Source organism: Sylvia atricapilla, chromosome Z, assembly GCF_009819655.1.
Source record: "Sylvia atricapilla isolate bSylAtr1 chromosome Z, bSylAtr1.pri, whole genome shotgun sequence".
In the NCBI taxonomy this organism is placed as follows: Eukaryota; Metazoa; Chordata; class Aves; order Passeriformes; family Sylviidae; genus Sylvia; species Sylvia atricapilla.
Window position 1 is genome coordinate 5747536 of NC_089174.1, and position 24867 is coordinate 5772402.

At 38.7% G+C, this 24867-nt stretch overlaps 1 protein-coding gene across 1 annotated transcript in view; it reads right to left on the reverse strand.

The window, feature by feature from the left end:
- LOC136374146 (connector enhancer of kinase suppressor of ras 2-like) overlaps positions 1–24867 on the reverse strand; it is a 176990-nt gene that overhangs the window by 65922 nt on the left and 86201 nt on the right. Inside the window, exons 5-9 of the mRNA XM_066339365.1 lie at positions 24166–24253; positions 17737–17778; positions 15114–15233; positions 5777–5836; positions 2009–2077 (exon numbers count right to left, since the gene is read on the reverse strand). Coding sequence (XP_066195462.1) covers positions 2009–2077; positions 5777–5836; positions 15114–15233; positions 17737–17778; positions 24166–24253 — 379 coding nt within the window. The remainder of the gene's footprint in view (positions 1–2008; positions 2078–5776; positions 5837–15113; positions 15234–17736; positions 17779–24165; positions 24254–24867) is intronic.

Sequence of the window (24867 nt, forward strand, 5' to 3'; positions counted from 1 at the left end):
TATCTAGAAAATACACTGGCCTAGTTCAGTCAAAATCAGATTAAATGGTGCCTGTAGTTAGCTATAGGATTGGAATCTGCTAAAAGAGATCCATACTTCCTCTGCTCAGGGAAGTATTTCCAGCAGTGGCAGGACAAAATCACATTTTCTAATCATCTTCAGAACAGGTTCTTCTAAACACATTGTGTTGAAGGGGATTTGTATTTGATATAATAAAAAATATTGGTAGAAAATGCTACAGAAATATCAATCTTAAGCAAATATCTTGGTCATGATAACACAGAAATCTGTTTTCCATCTTTTCTGGAAAACCAGAAAAGGTAGGAACAACAGAGATCTGTAGGAACAACAGAGATCTGCAAGTTCTCTAACCCCTCAGTCATTAATTTCAAAAGGGTTACACCCCTCTTTATGAGCTAATATTAGAATATTGATTATGTGGAAATGTAATGAGCTGTTGCCTTTGAATTATTCCAGTCCACTAATGGAAATAATGCTAATTATAAGCAAAATATGGATCATCATAACATGATAACTTAGGGGAAGAAGGAGCAGAGCTGAGGGTGGTTTGCAGCAAGGAGTGCCAGAATTAAAGGACACACTTGAAGATCTAAGAGATATTTAAAATACTAAAACTTCTAATCTGTGAGGGATGAGAGCTGGACACACACCTTTGAACCACACAAAGACCCACTATTACTGATTTTCCAAACTGAAGACATAGTGAGACTTTCCCAGCCATTTCAAAGAAAGAATAAATTTCCAAAAGAGCCGGTACCATTTATCTCTTTCCTTGGCTTGTTAGAAACTTCAGAATGAATAATTAATGTATTATGAGGGGTGGGGGGGTTAAAGACAAAAATTCTTTCATGGACTTGACTCAGCTGTTGGTCCTGTGCCCTCAGGTGGAAAGGGATTACAAGTATCAACCACCTTGAGCCTGCTGTAATAACAGACATGGAGAGAGTTCCTAAAAAAGCCAGTTATTGAGAAGCTGAATGGGGGATTTCACCTATGGGAGTCAAGATTAAATCAGATCTGTCACTTGAAGAGTGTGTTTGATGGAGAAAGCCAGTCTAATGCATATTTCAGCTTGTAACTATGACAACACTCTAATACAGATAAGAGCTGTGTGTTGCATTAACATTTAAAGTGTAAATGAATAAGTTATACTTCTTTTCAAGAGAAAATATTTGCTCTCTAATCATAAGATTTTAATAGCCAGACTTTCATATTTCCATTTCACACAAGTGACAGACAGAAAGAGATTTCTTAATTTTGCAGCCTCTGTGTCTGGAGATGAGGTTCACCAGGACAAAATGAACTTCTAAATTAGGAGTTTCTTAGGAAGTTATCATTGTCCTTGGCACTACTCATGCCTAAGAACAAAAAAATACCATTGTTCCTTTCACCTGTATCTCCAGAAACATTGGAGCTATTTAAATTATATTTAAATTACATACTTCAATACTGAGGTTCAGCATCCACGTGCTTTTGAGTATCTTAAAAATAAATCTTCCTCTGAGAATGCCCAAACCTGGCAGATTTCTATCAACCCTTTAATCATTTTTATATCTTCCCCCCAATGGATTCAGAATACATGGCTGTTACAACACTTCTGCATTATTAATCTGGATCCTGCATTAAACAGAATGCAAAATTCTGTTCAAGAGGAGAAGCTAAACCAGCTGGCAAGTGCATAATGAGAAGTCTAAGAACTTCAAGGAAATATTCTTGGATCTCCTTATATAAGAAGAGTATGATGTTGAACAGCAGCTGTGCAAAATGTAAATTTGGCTTAATCCTTCTGGGCTAGTTATGGACTCAATTTAGCCTTTTCTTATTAAGAATAAGCAGTGAATATGATGTTTAAAAAGACATAAATAACAACAATAATAATATAGTTGGGCAAAGAATGCATCAGTACTTTTTATCAGCGTAAAGAATGCATCAGTACTTTTTACCAGAGCAGGCAAAAGCTGCAGCACAAAATTTCCAAAATACTTACCACAGTTTGGTGATTGACCTGGATCACCTCATCACCAGCATGGATTTTCTTACACTGGTCAGCAGGAGACTGAGGACAAGAGAGAAAACATTTACTTTACAGAGGAGGTGGAAGGAAAGAGCAGGAATTACAATGAATACTGGAGGAAGCTGTGCTAAAGAAGTCTTATTGCTGTCAAATAATGATAACTGGTCATATTCCTTAGGAACAGGTTTTTTTCCTGATAAAATTTGATGAAATAATCTAGAATTCCATTTGCCTTTCCAACCTAGAATTCCAGTTGCCATTTTTGGCCAGCTGAGCTGTTCCATTGGGTTTAGCTGAGCTGTCACAACCTTGCTGGGAGAACACTGGGTGAATCCACATCATGGGGAATTAAATCTATTACAACACAGCCTGGGACAGGGCTGGAGCAGCCAGGTGTGGGTCAGAAATCAGGGCTCAGTCCTCTACAGAGCAGTGCCACTGCTGAGGGGAACTGAAGATGCTCTGCACACACAGGATATTTACACCTTCAGATACAGCTCCAGCACCTCCAAGACAGACAGATTTAGCACTCTAAATTAACCACTTGAACACAGAATGTGGTAATTTACAAATGGATGTAAGAGACTTGCCCTTCAGGAGATTTTATGTACTCACGCTATTCACATCATTTAGTGTGATCTTGGAGCTGAAAAACTCCCTTGTCCTAAATATAGCTTGTTCTGTGCACATGGAAATGGATTAAAACCCATTGAGGAGCCACTCAAACATGGCCAACTACTATTTTACAAGCAATTTTTAGATGCTTTGAGGAAATTTAAATCTGTGAGAGAAATCAGGGGCATTCAGGAGATCAGCAGGCCCAGGACTGGACAACTGAGAATTCAAAGCAAATTCTTTTCACTGTGCACTGGTTGAGGAGAGGGTTCTACTGACACACAGTGCACCAACCTGGCCTCAGGAGGAAGAAAAACCACAAAGAATTAAAGAGCAGAGGCATCACCTTGGAAAATAAATCCCAGTGGAAGCTGGCTGTTCAGCCAGGAGACTTGGACAAGGTGGGAAGTTTACCCATGAGATATAGGGTCAGAGAGAGCAGAGGACTGATTGTCCCTTGTCAAACGATGCTGTAACTTTTAAAGCAAAAGAACCCTCCAGAAACAGCTCAGGTTCCCTGCCAAGCAAACAGATTCCTAGGAAAAGCACAAAAGGAGCCACTTGCAGCCAAAGGGAGTGTCCTGGCTCTAATCCTGCTGAAGAGCTGCACAGAGAAACAGCTGCTACCAAAATGTAGCTGAGTCCCTGGATATCTCCCTAGAGCCAGCCTAAAACATGAATTGTTAAACACAATAAACACACGAGCCATGTATCAAATGCAAAGGAAGAAAGGATTTATCTGAACTGAGAGTGATGTGTAGAGGTTTATGGTCATGACCTCACTGCAGGCAAGAGCTCCTCAGCTGCACTGTCTTCAACCCAAAATCCCACTCCTTCCTTTTGTGAATGGAGGTTAAAAACACGAGGTAAACAAACAAAAGGAACAAAGAGATGAGGAGGCAATACAAGAAAGACCCAAATTGCCAGGGACAAGGAAATGGCTGCAATTATTTCTGAGTTATTAAATGCCAGAGAGGCTCATCTCTGAGGGGCCAAGGGTCAGCCCCTGCTGCCAGGGCCATGCAGTGCTCTGAGAGCAGGAAATGACATTTATAAACTTTTGTAATCTTTTTTTTTTTTTTTTTTTTAGTAATTTATTGCCCACTCAGCCAAAAGGGCAAACAGCCACTGCTGGACACGGTGATTCCCACTGGGATTTGGCTACTCCAAGCACAGCTTTGACCTTTTTTGCCCACTGCTGTTTTTTCATTCCCAACTTTTCTCTGCCCAAGAGCAGCCTCATCCCAGCCCCTCACCTGCCTGATCTCTAACAGGGCTTTGGTCATTCCTGGGCGAAACCCTGGGCACAGCAGTCAGACCTCCCCTCCTGCCCCTGACTGCTTCTGCACCACAAAAAGCAGGATTTTACCCCCACACTTCATGTGGACGATGTGAAGAACCACCTGGCCCCAGAGCCACTTTCTCCTTTCCACAGGAATTCTCCTTTGCGGAGTTTTGGCAGCCCAGGGGCAAACGTGGAGCAGAAACATTCCTGGAATTCAACGTGACTTTAACCAAACTCTTTGGCTTTGAATGGGGCATGAGAGGTAAGCAGGAAACTGCAGTAAAAACCACCAAACACAATGTTTAACTTCAGCTGACATTACTGGGAAAAGCAAAGGCCTGGCTCTTTCTCTTTTTAGCTGCTTTCCTGACTTGGATGGGACTGAGCTAATTAAACACTGCCTCTGAGGTCAATTATGCCTTCAAAAAGAATGAAAAAATCAATTTGCTGAAACGCCAGAAGTTAAAGGTCTTTGAAGCTGGTTTATCTGCATGTGTGATTACATTTTTAGCAAAACCAAAAAAAGCAACTTCTTCTGGTGGTGTCATAGCAAAAAGTTTTGATAGTCAAAATAAAAAAAAAATTAAAATTCTAGTGGCTGGCAACTTAGTAACTCTTCCTGTGAATTTCAATTGTAAATATATCAATATTTCTCCTACTAACTACATTATATTTCTGAAATTAATTAGAATTATAGTAAAAAAGTGGATTAATTACAGCATGAGTAATTCAATCTATGAACATAATCTCTCCAACATAATCAAGATGGATCAGTCATAATTTTCAGGACCCAAGATACACATATATTTATTTTTAGACTTCTAAATGCTGCCAATGGTGACAATATAAACAAACAAATTTTAAGTTTAATTTGCATTAGAATTGTCTTCCCAAATTGTGACATACAAATCATCTGGCTTTCCATGTGTTTTCATTGACAAAACCCATATAAATGCTACTCAATGTATCTAAATCAATTAAAATTTCCCACATGGAGCTCACCCATATGGGCCAGCAGAGCACTGGCACTTGCCAACCAGGATTTACATCTCACAGAGATCATTTTATGTTCCTTGGGCCTCAGCAATCCATAATTTCAATATCAGCTGTATAAAACCTCAACTTGTCACTTGCCCAGCTCTGGGCTTTGAGCAGACCCAAGCCTGAATGGGAGCAGTGGGATTAAAAGGCAAGATGAAAACCAGAAGGGTCGTGTTATGAAGTCTGTCACAGTAATTAGATGGCAGCAGTTGAAGTCAATTCAATTTTTTTTCAAATTTACAGCTATGAATTGCACGTTAAGAAGCAAGGAGGATGTCCAGAAGCTGTGCTGCTGTTCCTGTCACACTCTTTAGTGTCCCTGGGATGTCTCACACAGATCTTTGAGCTGCAAAGCTCTCTGTGATTTTGGTTCAGTTTTGTTTTTTAATACCTCTGGGGCTAATGGAAATCATAATTGATCTCTTCTGTATATTTACTACAAATGATAGAAAACATAAAATACCATGTACTGAATATAAAGGAAACCACTTGTGCCACAGAGAGAAAATGTGTGAATGCTCCTAGAAATCAGGATGTTGAAGAATCACTGAGGTCAGAAGCTTGAGAATTTCCTTTATTATAGTGTTAGTTATTAATAATTTCAACACAGCTGCTTTTCTATGTCTATTTTCAAGGGTTCTAAGGCTTTACAAATGTAATATGATACACATACATAAAAAAGGAAAACAGATATTAATAAAAAGTGGCTTGGTTTAAAGCCGCTTATTACAAAATGCACTGCAGATACACAGAAAATAATTGTAAGAATGATTAAAGTATTTTAAAATAAAGAATCTTACATTTTCTGTTGTTCCTGTGATTACATGTAGTCCATCATATGTTGATTTGATATACATCCCCTGGAAAAAAAAGAGCAAAAAGAGTAATTAATATTTGTTGGAAACAAACCCGGGACATTTGCATGATAATTAAAATAATAGGTTTGCTCTAAGGACCATAACATTTGAACACACTGGAAGGAACTGTGGTCAATTAACATTTGCAAATCTAAGTTTAACAAATCTATATCAAGACCACTATAAATAGCAGAGTTTTCTCACTTAATGCTTTTTTTTTTCTTAAAGTTTGTGAACAGAGTTCAATACTGAGCATAAGCATAAAAACTTGTGCCCATTCAGTATCTGAAATATTTAACATGACCTATTTTTATTACAAGTGACATAAAAGATTATGAAAGCATGATCAGGAGTAGTTTTTAAACTTAAATAGTAGTTTTTAACTTAAACTTCAAAGAGTTCCTCATTCAGTAAAAACTAAGCCAGAGCCAAACTCAGAAAAGACAGGAGCCAGTGCTCATATTGCTAATTTATAGGGGAAATGATCTTAGTGAACTAACCGGAGCTCTGTAATTAGTCCATCAAGAATTCTGCTTCAAGGAGGAGATTGACAAGATTGGGAGAGACAACCAGGGCAGGGATCTGTGGAGCTGAACACTCTCAGAGCCCCAAATGTCAGGGAGGCTCAGTGGCTTGTGTGTTTCCCTCTCAGGAGCCAGGTCAGAGCTTCCCATCCCTGCACACAGCACGGTTATCCATCACATTTTGAAACCTAATTAATCTAATTGGTACATTGTGCTGCTGGTTTATTATTCTTCCAATAGTTCTGCATCACCTTGTGCTGTCGGCCCCGAAGTTTAGAGCCGCCAGCAATAATCCTTGAGAACATTTTGTTCAGAGAAAGAAATTTCCAGATTCCTGAATGCTGATGGGGATCTTCAGGCGAGGTCTGACGCACAAACACCCCCTCCCAACCCCTCGAGAAAAACCCAAAACTTAAAAGTCCTATGAAGTTCAGGTGATATTGCTCTCCACCAGTTCCTAAACTGGAAGGTTAAGAAGGGATGGAGCCAAACTCTTCCTGACAGTGGGAGGATGAGAAGCAGGAGACAAACTGGGACTCTGGCAAGGAATTATTTTTCTGTTTTACCATCAGGAAAATAAAATGCTGGAACAGGCTGGCAAAGCTGTGGAATCTCTGACTTGGAGATGATCAAATTGTGACTGGAAGAGGCCCTGAGTAACCTCCTCTAGCTGGGTCTGTTTGGATTTTTCATGAGAAAATGTAACTTCTACCTTAAGGTAAACTAATTGCATTTCAGCAAGTTTGAAATTTATTGAAATTTTGAAACTAAAGATTGTCCAAATGTGATTGCTGGCTGGTTGCATAGGAAACTCTGCTACATTTTACTCCCCATCTCACTTGTTGTCTTAGTCTGCTTTATAAACTACTTCATTTGTAAAAGCGAAAGATCCAAATTCAGTCTTGCCATTCTTGAAATCATCTCTCTATAATGGGATTAGTTGGAAGAAAAAAGCTGCTGGTGAGCCTTTCAGAATTTCCTTCTTCAGAGCTGTTAAATTCTATCAGTGTTTGTGGTTCTGTTGTCTCTGTGGTCCCTTCAGCAGCTAAAGAGACAAAGTTCTCTTTGCCAGCTCAAAGACACAAACAGGAGCACTGGATCCTGGAAAACTGAAGGCTCCCATGGACAATGGGATGGTGAATCTCCATTAAAAATCTGGAGCAGACATTTTGCCCATCAAGTGTGGGTTACGCTGAATTTCCACGGTCAGCTTTTCACATGAACATTATACAACATTCCTGCTCTTTCAGCACTTGGTGAACTTCAGGAACACATTTCCAGCCACACTTTATTATTAAATTTAACATCCCATTTGCTCTGACAAGATTCATTCCCCACTGAAAAATCCCAAAAGATTAAGATCTTTAGGGCCACAACATGGCAGAGTGAGAAACTTTTCACTAAATTTTACCACTTATTTCTTCCTAAAGTTCTTAGACTCCTGTTAATCTCTGTGTATTTTTTGAAAAATCAAATTATAATTTTATCTCTTAACAGATGCCATCAGAGAGACATAAAACCTGACTAATCACACAGAATTACCCTACATTTTGCTACCTGCTCTTTCATCCTAGTTATTAAAATTGAATATATAAAAAAATAAACAATTTTAGTGAATGACTCATAGCCTTCAAATTATCCTACACAGAGCTTTCATCCTTGTTTTCCCAAAAGAAAATAATGAGCTTGTTTCTTGTTGACCGTTACAGGAACCCCTTGATATATCTCTTACCTGAAAAGCTGGAAAGATCATTCTATGTAAAAAAATATATATATAAAAGTTCTTCTATTGATTTTTTTACTTCATGTGGTTCAGGTTAGGCAGGGATATCCAGAGAATTGTTTTGTCACCTCAGAGTGAGCAGGTTTGAGCACACACAGGTTTGGACAATGTGGCAGAGACCCTTCTGGAGTTGCTCCTACATGTGCACAGTGAGTCCTGCTCTGCATGGTTCTCCCACCTCTTTCCTTCTAGTTTCCACTGCTGCCCTCTTCCCCCAGCTCCCTTTCCACCTTCCTCCTGCTCTGCAAACTCAGGAATGTCCATTCCTGTCCTACCAGGCTTTTCCTACCATGTCCTTCCCTACCAGAACCTACTCTGCTCTGTCCATCCCAGTGTCCATCTCAGTTCCCAATCTGCCTTCTGGTATTCTGGTTCCCTTACTGGTCTGTTTCCTGTCCTCAGAGGCAAAAAAAAACCACTGGAGCCCTTTTTCAAAATTATTACTCTCTCTCTCTCTCTTTTTTTTTTTTGGTTTGGTTTGGTTTGGGTGTTTGGTTTTTTTTCTGGGTTTATTTGTTTGTTTTGGGTTTGGTTTTTGTTTGTTTGTTTGGGCTTTGTTGTTGTTGTTGTTTGGGTTTTTGGTGGTGTTGTTGTGGTGGGGGGGGTGTTGTTTTTTTGGGGGGGGTTTGTTTGTTTGTTTGTTTTGGGGGTTTGGGTTTTTTGTTTGTTTGTTTTGTTTCCAAGAGTGGTGTTTTAGTTTCTCTGGTTTATTCTTGAATGTCAACAATGATCTCAGAGAAAAGAATAACAAGCTGTACCCATTATCTAGAGATAAGGCAAGAGTCAAGGATTTTTAGCCTGTGAAGATGGCTCAGACTGGCCAACATTTAGAAATAAATAGTTGCTCTTTAATAACTGATGTGTCAGACGTAAACTCTGAAGAATGACACTGACCTATGTTAGAGAACAAGGAAATGTTTCTCAGCCATCAAATCAAGAAGGCTGGCTGTTTCTGAGTAACTCTGCCACTGTACCCTAGAGACAAAGTGAATTAAAGGTTTTTAATTAAAATCTGACCTTTGAAAACATATGGGAAGGCATCAGCCATTTAAAATCCCATTTTGAAGAGACTTTTCCCCAGAACACAGCATATCCAGTTGTCAGGGGAATTTCCTTGAAAATTTTCTTGCAGAATCATCTGGTTAATTAACCAGGATATAACGACAGCAGTGTGTTTTTTAGTGTCAACAATTATTCCAGCACAGGGAAGCAGTGACAGCAAAGATGTAGGTTTGTAAAGCCACAAATGACCAGGGAACTCCTACACCCCTTGATCTTTTGCCCCATGAAAATCTTATTAAATCTTTACTCTTATCTCAACTGTCAAAGTTACACAGATGCATTTAAACAAATGTCATGTTACTGCTTTGAAAAGGTAACGGAGTCTTTGTTTAAATTTCACACCATTAAAAATGCCCCTCAAAACTTTTTCCTGTCTTACATTTTGCAGTCATTTGCCCAGATCTAAACACCTCTACTTTCCTTCCTGCAAGACAACTTCCACTGCTCAAAATACTTATTTTATTGTTCTGTATAAGCAGATTTGGTTTTGTTTTAGCTTTTAGGCTATGACAACCTTTATATGTCATGCATGATGGAAATTTGTCAAGTTTCTGTAAGCCTTTAAAAATAATTCCAAATAATTCGATGAACATCCTGACAGTTTTAGGCCAGGCATATTCCCACAAAAAAGCTGCCTTCACATTCTACCTTTTCTTCTTGCCTCCCTTGCAATTCCTTTCTTGTAAAAATGGGAAAGATTGCCTTCCATCACCTTAAATTACAAATGCCACAGAAAGAGAAGCACTATTTGAAGAGGTGCTGGACACTGGATAGATGATAACAATCCTTCACAAAGGAGGTTCTGTTCCTCTGACAGCCTAGCTGTTTGTTCAGATTTTTTGTTTCTCCAACATTACACATCTGGTTTCATAAAAATTTTTATGCCCACAGTGTTTGCTTTCTTTAAGTTCTTGGAAAGAAACAGGAAAAGTTCCCTCTGAAGAAAAATTAAGAAGGTTCTGGATATTAGCAGTGTACATCTTAATTAAAGTGTGTCAGATTACATTGTTTCTATCAGCAGGAGGAATGTCAGACAACAGAGAGAAAAGGAATAAAAAAAGTGAAAGGAAGAGGGATTAAACTCCTCCTTTATTCCAGAAGGAAGGAAGAAAACATTCCACAGACATCAGAAGATACAAACCCAAACAATAAAACCCAAACTGCCTCCCCATTTAGAATCTCCTGCTTAAGAGGGATCATTAATCTCATCAAATAAGATTAAAGCTGCATGTTACACAGAAGCATCTCTGGAAAGATGAGCTGGACATCAAGTTCAGAAGATTAAAAAAAAAAAAAAAAAAAAAAAAAAAAAAAAAGGTTTCATCAGAAATAATACTGGCTGTAATAATCTTTCACTATGGACAATCCCCAATCATCCATGAGCAGAAGGGGAGAGGGAAAAAGCCCTGAACATCAAAAAACATTCTATGATCCCATTCTATATCTCTGTATCAAACATCTCCAATAAAATGCTGTCTGTTTTTGTGGCAGCAAAACTGCTCCAAAGCTGGCTCTGGGCATAGAAAGAGGTAAATCATAGCAAGGTTCTCCCAGCCTTTCATCAACCTTCATCCCCAAGGATTTAGCAGCAAACTCAGGAGCTGCCAACAGCAGCCCAAACTCCTGGCTCAGGGGCTTATTGCGGATCCATCAAGCCAAAAAATTTAAAGTGGGGAGGCAATTTTCTTAAATCATGAAGTTATTTTATTCTATTTGATTTCCTAGAAATATATGTGTGCGTGTTCGACCAGAGCTAACAGTGATTCTCACAATTTAATAATTTTTTAGTGCAAGAATTTATTTGAAGTTTGTCAGATTGATTGTTTGAAACAAAGCTTTGCCTTCCAGACATCTTGTTTGTGCTGATTATGCTGTGTGCTTCAGATATTAATGGTATTACCATACCCAGTACTACAGTTCAGGAGAAAAAGTGGTTTACAATTCTTTAAGTTACTTCAAAATGAAACAGAAAATACATGGAGGGTGTTTCAGTATTTGCCACTGAAAAATCAGAGAATATGGAAAAGGAGGAACCATTTTGACCAGTGAAGCTGGGGAAGGAATGGAAATGAGGAAAAAGCCCAATATATTTCTGGAGGCCAACAAATGCCTGCAGAGATCAGGATGCAGAGTCCCCAGGACTTGGAATGGAACTGAATGCTCCCAATACAAATTCCTTTGTCCAGCAAACTGCCAGGAAACCACCACACAGGAGAAGGGAAGGCTGGAGATAAGACCACGTTTTAATAAAGCTGAATGCAAAAGAAGGTACTTTAGACAGGAAAAAAAAAAAAAAAAACAAAATAGGGTGACTATATAGCTCATAAAAGCACAGATGGAAAGTTAGAAAATGCTAGGACTGAAGATGCACATTCCAAAGACTTGGAGTCCCTTTGTGAAAATGCTTTATGATCCAGAATTTATTTACACAATTAAACACACAGACACTGCCCTGCGGGAGTTCTGACTCCATGCAGCAACTGTGTGGACTTGGACCTGGAAATTAATTCTGTTTATGTGTGAGCTTATGCAATGTCAATAGAATTCCTTGGCTCGTTTGGGGAAGAAATTAGAAGGCATGTAATAAAAATTTTGCAAATCGAGTTTTGAAAATTTGGGAAGACTCATAATTTAATCAGAGTATCATTCCAGAAAACTGAATTCTGAGTGATTTACATCACACTTTGCTCCAATGACAAATAATTGTGTTTGTTTTCTAGCTGCCAACCCTGGATGAACCCTGTTCTCAGTAGCTCTGAAAACCTGAGCCACACTTAAACCCAAGAGAGCCTGTGTGTTAAATATATGCTATAAAGGTAAGAAATGTTCTGCAAAATTGTACAGTAAGCCGCTCTTGGAAACCACATTTTTGGTGATTTTGACACCAACTGCTGTGCATTAGCTTCCTACCTCTAAAACTAAAATTATAGTATCCTTTTCACAAGTGTGTTGTGAGGATGAATTAATTAGTGTCTGTGAAGCACTCAGTAAGGCCATATAAAAAATAAATAAAACAACTCATGATGAAATTAGTAACTCCAGGGACTGCAGAGCTTAGCTGAAGTGTGGTAAATCAGGCCTCAACCCCTACACTGAATGATAAGGATAAAAATGGAACTCTGAATACTTTCCTTTCACTGAATAGTGCTCATTTTTCTCTTGAATGGAGCAGATATCCTGTGGAAAAAAATCCGCTATACAATCATGAGAAAGCCATTTGTAATTCATTACTCTGTTCTATATTTGATTCTGATTAATGTTTTCTTTTCCTTTTCACATGGTTTTTCTTTTATTCCCATTTATAGTCCTTTTTCATATTTTCTTCTAAACAGAACATAGTGTCAGCAAAATTGATTACAAGGAACTTTCCAACCCAACACGTTACAGTGCCTTCACAATTAGGCACAGAAAACTCACTCATTCACTGTGATTTCACTTCATCTAAGGGAAGAAAAAAAAAAAAAAGTGGGGGAGAAAAAGGAGAAATTGCCAGGCAATTTTGATTGCAGCATTTGTCTCATGTCCTCTGTCAGCAGTGCCCACTCACTGCTCTTTTGTTGGCTCCTAACTCATGGGCACATTGTGGATGGAGAACCACAGAGGGGTTCCCTCCACCCTGAGTCCATCCAGCCAGGAGCATTCCAGCACAGGTCCTGGCTGCCTCAAGTTCTACCAGGAAAAAAGGGGAACGTGAACCACACAAAAGGCTCCAACATCTCATCCAACAACTCTCACCTTGGCCACTCTGGAGCTTAAATCCAGCACTCCAACAATTTATGGGCAGTTGGTGCCAGGAGCTCCTGACAGACACCTACCTCAGCCTGCACACCAGGAAATCTCAATTCCCCTCAGGAAATGTTAGTTTCGGGGTAGATTCCACTCCTGCCCTCCACCAGGCTCCTAGATCCAGAGCCATCACTGCATGGGAAGCATCAGCAACACCAAGCCCTGCTTATTTGTGCTCCATCATCTCTGAGGAAAATGCGTCTCTGTGTTCAGCTTTTCTGCAGCACTGATAATGAACTTTCCCCTGATTAGACCAGCAGAAATACATCCCATTTCTGCACAGAAAGGAAAGCCATGCAGAGTGCTGGCCTGCAGGGTGTAGTAATCCTAATGCAAGTCAAAAGCACTGGGACATTCACAGCATATCTCATGCAAATGTACTGACCTGTATTTCCTGGATACCCTACACTAACCCAGAAATCCAACCTGGAGGGGAAACTGGGCCATAAAGGGAACACGTTTGGCCATAAGGATGCAGCAGCACAGCAAGGAAATTGTATCTGTGCTCAGGATTACACACTGGGCTGAGCATCTGCGACACCACGGAATTAAAATTAAATGTGTTTTATGCTGTGGTAATGTTCTTTGTTGACTAAATCAGCCTAAGAATAAAGTAAACTTGTGCAGTCTCACAACACCCCCTCATGTTATTAAAATATGTCATTCTCAGATTAATAGGCATACCTCAGAGTAATTGTGCCCTTGTAACTCTGACAGTATTTGCATATGACGCTCGTCGCTATTCAATGTCAGAACAAAGAGGAAGATGTTGGAATAATACGAAGCATCTCAACTAACAGAAATTTAATATCTGTAGATCACGCTGAATTACAGACAGGAAACATGTCACAATGTGTAGAGTGGCACTCAAGTGGGTTTTGATTTGTCAGTTTTGGGATTTTTTACGGACAAGCCTCATGGCTGCCAATTTCACTCCCCACTTCCCCTTTTTTTTCCTCCTACAACTGCTTCCTTCAAGCCAGAAGCAATATTCCTGAATTACTCTTCTTGTAGGGAGAAAATAAAAATTTAAAAAAAAGTTCTGATAAGGCAGCTGAAGGCAATCTAGGAGATTGTGCTGGGGAGAACAGTCTGGCTCCTGAGGAGTGTGAGTGAGAAGATCCCAGTGTCTGCAGTTCCATTCCAGCCTTTATTTGGATCCTGGCTTTCCGAGCACAATCCTTATGCTCCTACAGCCCACCCACGTCAAATGGTTGCAAAGTAAGGGACTACACAGGGGAGGCAGAAGTCTTCACCCACCAACCACTAAAATGTCACAAAAATCCATTGTCCAAGGAAAGGTATCAGTACGTTAATATTTAAAGGCTGTAGCCAAATAATTCTGCAACTGTCTCTGCAGAACATTTCACTGCAGTGACCAATGCAGAGCAGCTGGGATGTCCAGAGCCATCCAACCAGGCTGCTCTGTGAGCAACAATTTACAAATAAAAGAGATTTATTTTATTCCTGAGATGATGCTCCTGAAAGTTTTATTTGAACTGATCATTAGGGAGGCATATAACTCCATTTATGCAAGTCCAAGACACAGACCTTCCCCTAAACATTCTGAAAGCACTTTAATGACATCAGCTAACTTTATTTGTATTTGTTTGCATTTGGGGACTATTTCAGTACATTCCAAACCTGCAGCCTGGCTATCAAAGAATCATAGATTTAACTACTCATATAGTCACAGTTACTCATACAGTTGCCCACGGCAAAGCAGGTTTTAATTTAAAAAAAACACAAAACAATCCCTTTTTTTAGATAAATGTCAGAAATCTGATTCAGCTTACCAAAAAAAAACACCAAAAAACCCCCAAAAAACCCTCAAAGCAAACAAAAACAACAAAAACAAACAAACAAACAAAACCCACCAAAAAAAAAAAAAAAAAACAAAACAAAAAAAAAAAAACAAAACACAACCACACACACCCACCCAAAAAAACCCCCAAACAAACAAAACAAACACCAAAAAACCCAAACAAAAAAAAAGAAAAAATTAGGACATAGCATGAAAGAACATTTTGATTTCTTGATAAACTAAAAACCAGATCACCCCGAAGAACTGAGGCTTGTGCTGGGCATTCTAAAGAGTTAAACTTGAAACTGCTTTGCTACTTACCAACCCCTCACTGGGCATGATGCTGGTGAGGTGAACAACCTCGAGGTGTGCTGACTGAGACACCAGAGAGTCAGATGAGAGAGAAATGATGTGGTCACAGATCCCAGACAGGGTTTTACACTACAAAGAAAAACAAATCAGTGGAATTCCTCGTATCAAACTGGAAACGACAAGTGGAGAAGTCCTTATTTTAAGAACTAATCAAAAATAAACAGATAATTTTGATTCTTAGCACTGCAAAAATTACAGGTGTATGAATGTCAAGAGCAAGTGCTTAAGGGAACAGAAAATATCTATAAATATCAGAAAAATGTACATGTATGAACAGTTCTGCTGTAGAGGAATATCTGTATCTCTAAACTATCTTCTCCACTCCAACCATGTGCACTTTAAAAACAAAAGAACAAACCCAATGAACTTTATCCTTATGATTATAAATACAATGGAAGTGGAGTGAAATAGGTAAAAAAAAAAGTCTTATGCAACTGAATAACCTATTTTGTCTACCAAACAATGACATCATCCCTACCAACTGTGATAATTAGGTGAATTCTGCTCTTCAACTTGGCAAATTTCCTTTGTTAAAAATTACCCTGGCAGAGAAGTGCCTTAGTTAACCCATTTCCTGAAGTAAAATTCTTATGCATCTTTGAACACATCCTTTAACTGATATTCTGCATCGCTACAACCATGCAATGATTTTGTTATCCTGCCTTCCAGCTAAAGATCTCAAAATCTTAATGCAAATCCACAGAAACACCTTCAAAGCAGGAGCCCCCATTGCATGGACAGTAGCTGTGGGTCTGACAAATTAAACCCATCTGTCAAAGCTGAGTTTATAGGTCAGAGAGGAGCTGAGCTGAACTCTCAGACAACATTCATGTGGGAAGATTTATTCCCAAATTTCTGTGTGTTGCTTGAAGCACGCTCCTTCAAAAAGTCTGTGCCTGAAAATGTTTGAACCTAATGTGAAAGAATTCATTTAACAGAATTTCAGGATGGGTTTCTGGTCGAGGCTGTGCTGTGTGCATCTATTTTGCTTTGGGGACTGTACTCTCATTTTTCCTAATTATAGCGAATTCCAGTGAAATCCCTTCAGGGAAGTTTCCTTTCAGGCATTTGCAAAAGCATGAGGCTTTCTAATATCTCATTTGACACTATCCACAGAAGTTAAACAAATAAAGTTGTCACAATGAATAAGTTAACTGCCTAAATTTATAGGTTGTATTTCCATTCACTGTGCAGTTACTCATCTGGAAATCCAAGGACAGCCTGGGAGCCCTGGCTGTGGCATCTGGATTTTGTATCAGCTGCAAGATGCAAAGCATCCCACTGAGGTGTGTGTGACTGCAGCTAAAGGTCACCATTTCCACAAATATTTCAAGCAGTTTCAGCTCAAGGCCAGAACCCCTGAGCAGAATTTGGGTCTCATCTTCTCTCAGCAGAGATGGAGAAACTCAAACAAAATTCTCCAGTGTAGAAGGTGCCCCTGTGTGTGAATACATCCTTTATCCAGCTTTTGAATCACTGGCATGTCAAGATGTTACCATAATTTCCTACTGAAAACCTCTCCATGCCTCAAAATTTGAGAGCATTTGCTCAGATTAGATGCAGACTAAATCCCAGAGAGAACAACCTTTTCTACTGTCATGCTTCAACCTTAGAGTTGCCTCACGAAAAATACATTTTTTTTTTTTTTAGTAAAATAAGCAACAAAGAAGTTTTCAATCAAATCAACCTGGTCTATGGAAGGTGTCCCTCCCACAGTTAGAATCGTGAGCTAAAAAGTGTAAAAAAAAAAATTTTTTTAAAAAATATATATATACACACACAAATATACATATATAATATATGTGTGTGTGTGTACACACCCGAAATCCTAGAAGGTATCAGATGCTTTTAAAAGTTCTATTCATACCCAGGTTTGCAATAGTAAGCTCTTTTTTTTTTTCCTCTCTGAAAGTCACTTCATGCTTTCTAAATTTAACAGCACATCAATGTTTTATGACAGATTTTAATCCCCGCTGGAAGCAGAGTATGTGCAAAAGGCTTTAAAATAAAGAAGAAAAAAAATAAAAAGAGTCAGGCACTTGGGCAGAGCTTGTCAAAAGCTTATCTGAACTTGTAAATCCTTTGAGAGTTCCCTTTCACCACAGGTTTTAAACCTATCTCAGTGTCAGTACAGGTTTTCAGTGCTGGTACCAGGAAAATATAAAGTATTTATTTGAACTTCAAGGCCAATATCTAATCAATAATCTTGAATAAGATTCTTCTGCTCTGCTTTGTCATAAGATTTTTTCTGAGTTCTGAAGGGACAAAATGCTCAGTCTGACAACCAGTGATACAGGATTTGACCAGCCATCCTGGCAGGAATATTAACTGTACAGAATACTGTGCAGCTTCTAAACCTGCACAATAAAACAATAATTTTTGTATTTGTAATTAACTGTAGCTATAACACAGAACATTAGTGCAGGGAACTTTAATTTTAGCAACTGATACTATTAATCAGAAAATTTGCCAAATAGTAAGGATTTTTTTTTTTCTATAGCAGCCATATTTTTTAAAAAATGATTTCTGTGTGGGGAGTAAAAACAGAGAATACCAAAACAGAATTACTTACCACATGAAGAATTTTATTTTCTGTTTCATACACCGTACAATCCTGTGGTAAAACAGAATAAAACCTATTTAATGAATGTCACATTAAATTTCCTATTGAGAAATGAAGGAAGGGTTTGTGCTGTTAACAATCTCTTGCATATTCCTGATGAACCTTCAGACTTGCTACTTTTGGAGCAGTCATTTTCCAGTTTTATCTACCATTTTAAGAATAATCAATCTTACACTCCATAATTTCAGTGCCACCCTTACCTTGCTTTTTGCTCTAGCGCTATTACAGGGGTTAAAATATTGTTTTTCTTTCATGAAACAAACTGTACAAATTGCTAAAAGGGTTCTTCTGTCTCCATTACTTATTAATGTTGGAAAGATCCCCCCATGTGACCCTCTGGAAATTGGGACACAGCCATGGCAAAGGGGTTTGAACCATCCCCTGTGGCTGTGCCTCACCTCCTCCTGCCACTCCAAATCTCAGGTTATGTTCTGCTCAAACATAAAATAAAAAGAGAAATACGGAAAATATTTCTTCCAAGCATAGGAAATTACAACAGGGTGCCCCCAAGTCTTGGTTCTCTCTCAGCCCCCAGCCAGGCTCCTTCTCCCCTTTTTATGTGGGGAAATCTTTAAATCCTTCTCCAAGTGCTATATTGGAAAAGGTTTTATACTGAGCACGATATGGGATAACTTAAAAGCCTGTCTTCTTCATTTAGCATTTTTTCCTTGAATGAGCTTTCAATTAAAATTTAACTTGCTGATAATACCTGACAAGCCTCTTCAGGTAACTTGAGATTCCCTCAGTTGGTTGGAGGCTGATGATGGCAACATCAAGGCTGAGGGTTTTATCCCTGAATGGGCTTAAGAGTTGGACTTATGTGGGTCCCTTCCAATTCAGAATATTCTGTGATATCTCTTCAAGCATCTTAAGATTCCCTGTAGTTCTCTATATTTCCTCTTTTTACTGGATCTTAATGTATTAGCAATAAGAGTTAATTGCTTCAGATCTCCCACGAAACAATTCCAGCCCTTTCATTCACTGTACTCTGAGCACTCAGTTTGGGCTGGGAAACCCTCTGGAGTTCTCTTCTCCCCTTTTCCAGCAGCCCAAACCCTTGGCTGTTCCCATCCTGCTCCCAAACCTTGTCCCTTGGGTGTGCCTTTGAGGATTTTTTTGCCCAAGCCCCTCTGAGGCAGCTGCTCCAAACCCTCAGCCCAAGGAACTGCCCCTCCCTCAGCTCTGAAGGCCAATATTTATTTTGGAGGATTGCTGCTCCCGTGGAGAAATTAATGTCTAAGTGACTACAGTTTAAAGAACATTGCTGCAGAATAAGGAAGTCAAAATCAGAAGATTGGGAGCACCAAGCAACACAGAAGAATTTATATTAGCATTTCATGGTCAAGTATCCCTTTGATGTTTCCTCTGTATTCATGCTGTTATTTTCTAGAGCACAAAAAAGAATTCAATTAGTCAGTTTGGCTGGCAATGCCCAAGGCAGTTTTTCTTACAAGTTTTGCACACTTCAAACAGCTCATCCACCATCTCCTTTTAACCCTCCACGTACCAAGAGAACAAACTGATCACAGCAGGGCTTCAGAGCTAATGTTCCTGTCTAAATTATTCCTTTAATTTCCATGCTAGAAATACAATATGAACCTCCCTCTGAACAAACTTGATTACTTCAGGTCAAAGAGTTAAAGTCTTATGTACGGTAAAACTGAAATTTTACTGTTTTGTAGAGCAGAATTAATGTTAGCTGTACTTCTGTTGCACATTCAAGATTACATTAGCATGAAAAATGTTAATGGCTTTGGGATTCCTTCCAAAATAGATGCATATTGACTTTTTAAAAAATACATCAGACTAGTTTAACTGAGAGGTTAAAAGCACTTACAGCGTTATCCTAAAATATTAAGATATGTAGGTCACAATATTCTTCTGTTTTATCTTTCTCTGATACATAGCAATTCACTAGGGATCTCATTAAAAAAATAATTTTCCAGGACTACCATTTATAGGATGTTGATCTATATTTCTTAGAAAATAAATAATCGCTACAGTTACATTCTTTCTACGTTCTTCACCAGCAAAATGACATGATAAAAAAACCCATTTGTTCTTAAAGTTTAAAATAACCTTTAAATGAGTAGCTGTGTTCTATTTCCCCTCTGTAAAAGGATAAACCCCAGGAATTACAAAACCATTCACAGCAGCAGTGTTGCAAACCAGGCAAGGACTGCACTGTGTGGAACATCAAAAATTGAAAGGTGCAGCACACCTTTGTCTCTGATAGAGTGAAACCACTCCTCTGCATATTCATAAGGAGAAAAGGTCAGTGGGACTTGTCCTCACCCATGCTCTAGTCAAAATTGCAATTTCTAATTCTGAAAGAAGTAAAAAAATGCAGGTATCACAAAAAAATTTGCAGATACCATAAAGAATGGCAAGTTCTTGTTAACTAACACATAAGAAAAGGTAAAATATTTAGTTCATTAGCTTAGTTCTATAAAACAGCATGAGCTGAGTCAAGTACTGAAAAGAAACTGAAACAAAGGAGCATTTCCCACCACAAAACCACGGGAAAATTCTACAGCAGTTTTTGAGCGGTGGATGTGACAAAGTGATATTTCAAATGAAATACTTCTGAAATTCAGACATTCAAAAGGAAGAGATCACTCTGGAGTTAGGCAAATATACAACAGCAAATGCACAGAAGTGACCAATTTTACTTGATCCTAAGGTAGAGACTTGATCAGAGTGTATTTTTAGAAAAGAGTGAACAGATGTTTGATGAAATGTTCTTTAGCAAATGCAAGCAAAGATGGGGGGGCAGTGGGGATGAGAGCTGAAGTCTGCAAAGTTCAAACTGAAAATAACACCCAGGTTTTTTGCTTGGCAGCTGCTGAATCACAGGATAATTCAGGGGCCTCTGGAGGTTATCTGGTCCAACCACCTTCTCAGGGGAGGCTAATTTAAAATTTACACCACGTTACTAAGAAACAATTCCTATCAGTTGCAGTGCAAACTAGATGGCTTAAAAAAAAAAAAAAAAAAAAAAAAAAAAAAAAAAAAAAAAAACAACAAAACCCAAACCAACAAACAAACAAACAAAAAAAAACAAACAAAAAAACCCCCACCAATCCAGAAAAGCCATGCTTCATCTTAAACACAATATTTGGCTAAAAATAGGGCAAAAATCCATCAAAAGGTGTCTGAATTTATCTCAGTGAGGTTAATTAGAGAGTAATAAAGGGGGGAGCAAGCAAAATTTTGTGTGTTTTTGTTGGAAAAAGCTGAGTTGTGCCAACATCCTTTGGTAAAACACACACACTTTTTGCTAAAAGTTTGTTCTTGCAGGTCAATGAGAGTATCAAAATCATCTACCTCAGATTTAAATGTCTTTGGCATAATGAGGGAGAATTAAAATCCCATCTGCCACTATGACTGGGGAACTCTTCCCATCTAATGAAAAATTAACCAATGGCTTAATTTTCTGAACAAAAATCCAAAACTATTCTTCCCCATTTCCTCCAGTTGTCTTTCCCTCAGGGCAGCCTTGGTGCTAAGGCATGAGCAAACTTAATTTAGTTCACTTACTCTGGTGGATTCCATTTCAGAGCAGACAGGAGAGTGAGTGCACCTTGGGACATGGCTCTAACTCAAAGGGAAGTCAAGAGAGCTCAAACATCCCAATACCCTGTCCTAATGTGCTTTTTTGCATGTTATTATAAACGCATTTTGATGGGACATTGCACCTCAAAATCAGGATGTTTCTGCAGCACTGTGCATGACATAATCTTTTTACAGTAGTGTAGTGAAGGTGATCAAAAGGGTTAAAAAACTGAGCAGAACAAAGCACATTTCCAAACAGAAATGGACAGCTGTAAAACTCTAAAATTAGAGAATGAGGTTTTCTTCAAACCAGCATGAGCAGATGTTGTTTAAAGTTAAATAAGTGACTATTCATCACAGCATTTGCATAGTATGTAAAAAATAATAAGACATTAAAATAAATTTGATCTAAGGTTATGTCACTCAGATCACAGAGGACATCCTGGCATGAAGATTCATAAGCACTTTCTATATTAAACTAAGGTTACAGGGTAATGTCCCCTGTTAAGAAAATTCACCTGGAGTGGCAGCTGCAAGTTATGCACACAAAATGTGTTCAATTTGCACAAAATGTCAAAGACACTCCTCACTTAATGTGCCAAATCTGTACCCTTGACTGCTGTTTTCACAGTGACTGAATGAGGTATTTAAAATGTATGTAATTCATAAAACAAGGGAGTATCTGGAAGGATCTGAGACCCAGGTTTCTATTAGTTATGCCTTTCAATTCACATTCCAGCCTACAGCTGAGCCTGCAGTTCTGGTTTAGGTGAGACATTTCTGCTTTCACACATTAAGGTCAATTTTCCTCAGATTTAGTGACAGCAAAGCTGTCTCTCTGTGACTGATTTGGTTTTATCTGCTCTTTCTGCTGCTAAGTTTTATATAACAAAAAAAGGTCTTAATAGACAACCATCAGAAAATCCAGATCTGACAATAAGATAAAGAAAAGACAAAACTTGATTTGTAACCTGAAGAACTAACTAAGCGTTTTTCATCTTGGAATGATTTGGAGTTTATGCTAAAAGATTGTTTTTAAGTTGTCAAAAGCAGGACAGCTCTGGGACTGGAGCTGAAAAACTGGAGAAAACAAAAGAACCAAACTATTGCTGGCAGAGGGGAACAGAATTTCATCTGCCAAAAGCTGGGACACGAACGACAGAAGTGGAGACAGCAATTCAAAATTACTCTATTTTCACCTGGACCACAGGGAAAAATCACACTCACACAAACAAAGTGCAATATCAGCTGAAGGACAGAATCAGAATCTGGACTTTTTATACTGTAGAGAAGTTCATTTTGCTTAGTCTGTAAATCAAAAATAGCCTAGTGCTATAAGCACCTTGTAAGAGAAAGCTTAATAAAGACACATAAATAATTAAATGCCTACACAGGAATTTCTAAGTTAAAAAAAGAGAAAAAGAGTCTTTGTTTTCTGCTGCAAAAATGCATAAAGTACAAGATTTCCAGGAAGAATAAAGCCGAATATTATAAATTAAGGATAGTAGTGTAAAATACAATGACATATTTATTAGCCTTAGTTCTTTTGCTCCAATTGGAGGGGAAAAAAGAGTTTTCAGAACTACTACTCTACTACTGCTCCAAAAAGCATTTGAAATTGAGTTCTGTGATTGCTCTGCTGGGAGGGTGCATGGAAATCTGCGACAGAGGCAGGCAGGGGGGTCCTCTGCATTGGAGACAGACCCCGCCTAAAGTCCCTGCAAAACTGGAGATTAGGCTAAGCTTTCTTCTTGCTTTCCCCCTTCAACCTTTTCATCTTTCTCCTTTTTTTTCTTTCCCAGCATGTTCGCCAAATTCTCCACATATTCCAGTGACACTCTTCTGTCCCATCAATATTCTAACTGCTCACAAGGGGAGTGGTTCATTATAAATATTTGTAAAACTAATTTATCCTCAATCTTTCAGTACCCGTGTGTCACCTCTTATCTTACTTCAGGGGCTGACACTGCCAGAGGTTATTGTAGTATTATATTATTGCATTATTGTATTATTACTATGTTGATGATGATTATATTGCGATGTTATTGTATTTTTTTATTATATTGTTATAGGGGTCACAGCTCCAAGCCTGACTTCAAGGGGTGTTTGGACAGTGGTCTCAGGCACGGGGTGGGAGTTTTGGGGTGTCTGCCCAGGGCCAGGAGTTGGACTTGATGATTCTGGTGGGTCCCTTCCAATCCAAGATATTCTATGATTCCATATGTTATAGAGAACTAAGCACCAGATAGATTATTTTTATGTTCCTGAGGACTGAACCACGTTACAATTAACTAATGAGTGTCAGTGATGATAACACTGCTGCTATTATCTGTTCTGTACTTGTTTTGATGCTATGAATATTTCATGTTCATCCCTAAAAACTTCCATGCTTCCATGATCTCCTTTCAGTGAAGAAGCCCCAGAGCAGGTTCTGGATGTATTTGTATGTATTTTAAGGACTTGTCCACAAAATATTTTGGATCATTCCTATTTTAATCTGGAATAACCTGTTAGCTGTAGTTAAGCTGTTTCCCACTTTATTCTTCTGTTTAACACCTGCATGGTGGTGAATCACCTGACATGAAACTGTCCACTCAAGAGCAAAGTCGATTGTTTTTAACCTCACACCATCCTTGAATCTATCTAGGAGGATCCCCAAAGTCCCAAAAATCTTCCTGTGCCTCCCAAAATACAAGTGTGTGGAAAGAACAGAGAAGTCATGCTGTAACAACATTTCTGGTGATGTTAAAGCCGTAGATATTTTTACTATTGCAGTTTTTAAGCAGTGGTGTGAAAGGACTCAGAGCAGAGAGCCACTCCTACCTGTTGCACAATGGTTGTTAGTTCCAGGCACAGTTGAACAATGTTGTTTTTCAGCAGTGAATATTCTGTCACGCTGACGAAGGGAGACCTGGGGCAGGGGAAGGACAGGTTTATGCAGCATTAGGGACCACAATTTACACAACAGGCAGATTTACGTAATTCAGGGATCAGTTCTACAACACAGAAATGCCAAATACTTTTAATCTCCAGCAGCAGCTTTTGTAATATACACCTTTGAAACAAGAAAAAAAAAATGCAGGCAGGATGCAAACTGGATTTTGGCCAGAACATCAGGAGTTTTCATTCTTGTGGAGAGTAGAAATGAGAGCTTCCAAATAACCATAAGCAGCCTGCATTTTCTTTGTACAGCTTAGTAAAAAGATGGCATATCTGGTATGACATCACTCCTCAGCAGCAATCGACACCTTGATTCAGAGAGCACAGTAAAGCTTACTTAGTCACAGCTTCCTGCACACTCAGATTCTATTCAGGCTTTCCAAATTCTGGCTGAATCTGACCCCGTTTGAATTCATAAGAACTGACAAGGTCATAGCCTGAGAGAATATGACTGCTGGCATTAGGTTAGGAAGATGTCACCAGGATTATACAAATCCTGTACAGGAGGGTGATTCACTCTCACTGTGATTTCCAAGGTGCCATTTATACATTCCAGAGCATTCAGATTCCAGATAAAGCTGCTCG